Source organism: Glandiceps talaboti, chromosome 12 (assembly GCF_964340395.1).
Source record: "Glandiceps talaboti chromosome 12, keGlaTala1.1, whole genome shotgun sequence".
Taxonomy (NCBI): domain Eukaryota; kingdom Metazoa; phylum Hemichordata; class Enteropneusta; family Spengelidae; genus Glandiceps; species Glandiceps talaboti.
This window is the reverse complement of record NC_135560.1, coordinates 23,722,228-23,725,671: the sequence shown is the minus strand read 5'-3', so window position 1 is coordinate 23,725,671 and position 3,444 is coordinate 23,722,228. Positions and strand designations below refer to the sequence as shown.

The following is a 3,444-nucleotide window of genomic DNA, read 5'->3' as shown; positions in this document are numbered from 1 at the left end:
CACAGATATAAACACACTGATAAAAGCATTGAGTTAACCTACACCAAAGGCACCCACTATTGTTTTTGTATCAGCTGTATGGCTGTTACCTAATTTTGTCTTTGTCTGAAGTCTTTCCTTGGCTCACTTCACTCACCACTTTTTTCACAGTTTGTAACACACACCCTGCACTACCATGTACCAAAGAAATACAAACACGTCAGACGGTCTCAAGAGTGACATCTTGTTGACGTCAAACCTTATTATCAGAACATAACAAGACACTCAAATTCTCTCCATGCACAGCATAGAACACATACCGGTTATACTCCCCAGTAAATAACAGGTCCCTACTGTTGAGGCCGATGTTACCAAATACTGTGATAGAACACATAGTATTTAGTCAGATTTCATGATAATCTGGTGGGTCTATTTACATTGTTTACTCATTGGAAATGTATCACCCACTGTACAACCTATGAAAAAAATTATCAATAAGGGTTATACATTTTAGATAAAGTTTGTGCTGGTCAGATGGGATTTAGGTTTGGACAAACATTTTGATCCAGCCAATAGTGTAGCGTGTTGCCAAGTGATCCCACTGTAGAGTCAGTCATGTTTACTAAGAAAACCTGACTGTAACTTGTCTCTGTTGCACCAATAGATGCCAGTTAGTCAAAAGATGGGATAACACAATGTATAGTTCCTATGTTTGTCAAGTTTGATTCAATGATCATTGGGCTAAGTCACTGTGAACGTAGTAAAATTATTTAAAGAATGCAGGTGAGAATCATCATCATCATCATCATCATCATCATGAAAAATTTATATAGCACCAAATTCCAAAAAAATCAAATTGTTCAAAGGCGCTAGATGGTGTTCAATTTGCACAGAATGCTCACATAAACATGTGATGTTTCAGTCGTTTTTTGAAGATTTCCAGGCTTGTGGACTGGCATATCCTGTGGTAGGTCATTCCAAAGCTTTGGAGCACAGATTGTAAAGGCGCGACCGCCATAGGTTTTGTTGTTAAATGTACGCTGGACTAACATGCTTTTTTTAGCTGATCGAAGGGAGCGTTGTGGTTTATATTCCTCGATCAATTCTGAGATATATCCTGGGGCTTTATTGTTTTGAGCTTTGTAAGTCAGGAGAAGGATCTTAAATTCAATCCTGAAGTGTACATAAATACATAAAACAAACAAACAAGAGACTGAGATGCTCACAATTAATTTTATTTGGTATAATGTATATGAATGTTTTAAGTAGTGTGACAATCCTGTAGACACTGTTATGCTACCAGTAAATACAGTTTATGTTATGGACGGCCATCATCAAAATCAAACAAGTAGTATCAAGATTTAGTCTCAAGAAGACTACATGTAAATCTACAACACACAAGCTGTCAGCAATGTCACAGTAAAAATGTACATAAATATAGAACTGAGGCACAGTTCAAGTTCACTACTTCAGAAAATCTAAATAAAAGAAGGTTCATGATATTTTATTACCATGTTAGACAAAAACATTGGAAGATGAACTGTAGGGTATACTTGTTAGCCACAGAAAGTTGTGACAACATATATTTCAACACAGACACTTGTAGGCGATATTTCTTTGTTCTAGTAAATACTACTGATATTTACATGCATGTCTCTCCCATTTCAGAGTACACAGATACTGTATATCACAAGATTGCTATATAATAGCCTATGTTATATGTGTACATGTATATGCTTGCCCCATTTTATACAACTGTACATACATAGCCAAGATCTTCCGTGTTGACACAATGTAATTCCTATATACACAGATATCATCAAAATTTATGCGTATGAAAATCTGTCATTCCATTCTGGTTTTCCTTTCTCTTTTCTTGCTGAACCTCTGTCATCCTTGCCTGAGGACTGCCGTAGACTCTGAAATTGAACAATTATTGACAAGAAATGTTGAAAAAAAATAGTATTGCAAATATTTGAATAACTTCCTGCTTGGTTTGAAAATGGTGACTGTGTAAATTGGACACAGGAATGTCATACCATTGTTGTGCAGATTTGCATTGAAACATACCTTCTTACTGGTCAGACACTGAACAAGACACCAAGAAATATTAGGAGCTCAATATTCACTTGCACTATGTGTACTGTTGCTAAGTTACCATTACACCACACTTCTACACATAACAAATTAATTTCCATAACAACACACACAACAAAGGAACTGGTCACTAGGTGACAAATGAAGTATTATGGTTTCCTGGGGTTTCACTAATTTTAAGCAATTGTTCATTCATTCATTCATTCATTTGTTTTCGTTTTTGAGTGTGAACAACTGGCACATTGCTATGATGCACTATTTGACTACCAAGCCTCGTCCTACTATACCATGAAGACAGGACAACCCTCCACCTCCATGCACTACAACACATTTATATTTTTTAAAAGCTAGTATTGTGTAACCATCATGGCAATATTCTACTAAGTCATTGACAGTACTGTACAATTACAAAATTTATTGATTTTTGTCTAGAGTAAAATATTTTCATTGATGTCATCATGGGAGAGATACTTCCATCATGTCATGTGGATTGTGGTTGTGGACAATGAAGGGTTTCTCTTTGGACAAACCCTAAACGATAAAATTTTGTAAACATGCACTTTTGGTAAAGTTAAGATTTCGTCTTTTCAGTAACCTTACCCCAGCACTAGCAGCAGTCGGTCTGTCCTTTGATGTTGAGCTTGGCTTCCTCTGTTGTGGAGTTTTCCCACTTTTTGACGGTGTCAATTTTGAACCATATAGTTTACTTTGATCGGCAGTAACGCTTCCTTTCTTGATAGGAGGTAAGACCCCATATCGACCACTACCTGGTCGTGCTTCGTCTGGTGTACTTCGAGTTCGAGATCTACCACTCCTCGCACTTCTTGCCCTTTCTTGGCGTTTCAGTTCATCTTTCAACTTTTTATTTAATTCTAAGGCATCTTGCAAGAGTTCTTCGGTTTCTTCCTCTGTTAAATCCATGTTTTCAAGTTGTCGACATACTTCATCTGGATTCGGATCTTTTGAACTGCCATCGTCATCTTTTTCTTGAATATCATTACCATCAGCCGACGAAGCTGAATTACTGCCATTTTCTTGTTTCTGGTCAACGGAACTGTCTGGAGTGTCCAGAGTGTCAACATGGTCGTCGTTGTTCACTTTTGTTTCACTGTCTTCTGGTGAACTCGCCATTTTCGTTGAATATAGCGTCAAACCCGTTACCTTGGTCACCTCATTCGTCACAACACGACTTAATTATGAGATTTTGCATACTTCAAAGGCATCCACGTGGTCAAAGTCAACCATCAAAATGCAACACAATGACGTAGCTCGACAAATGATGGTCTGATAATCCAATTCGTGGTATAAGGCTTCGAAATTGAATTACAGGACCACGGAAAACTAGCACGAACAGAAACGTTTTCTTCA

At 37.3% G+C, this 3,444-nt stretch overlaps 1 protein-coding gene across 1 annotated transcript; it reads right to left on the bottom strand.

Moving 5' to 3' along the window:
• Nucleotides 1–1,220: 1,220 nt before the first annotated feature.
• On the bottom strand, nt 1,221–3,444 carry LOC144443757 (uncharacterized). Its single transcript, XM_078133300.1, has 2 exons — nt 2,677–3,444; nt 1,221–1,898 (listed from the first exon to the last, which is right to left on the bottom strand). Exons 1-2 carry the CDS (start codon nt 3,205–3,207, stop codon nt 1,806–1,808), a joined length of 624 nt encoding a protein of 207 aa, XP_077989426.1. The 5' UTR covers nt 3,208–3,444; the 3' UTR covers nt 1,221–1,805.

Bases quoted from the DNA above. Each gene is read 5' to 3' on its own strand.
- LOC144443757 (XM_078133300.1), bottom strand. From the start codon at position 3,207: ATGGCGAGTTCACCAGAAGACAGTGAAACAAAAGTGAACAACGACGAC. The intron at 1,899-2,676 runs GTAAGGTTACTG...GTTCAATTTCAG, and splicing joins CGACTGCTGCTAGTGCTGGG to AGTCTACGGCAGTCCTCAGG.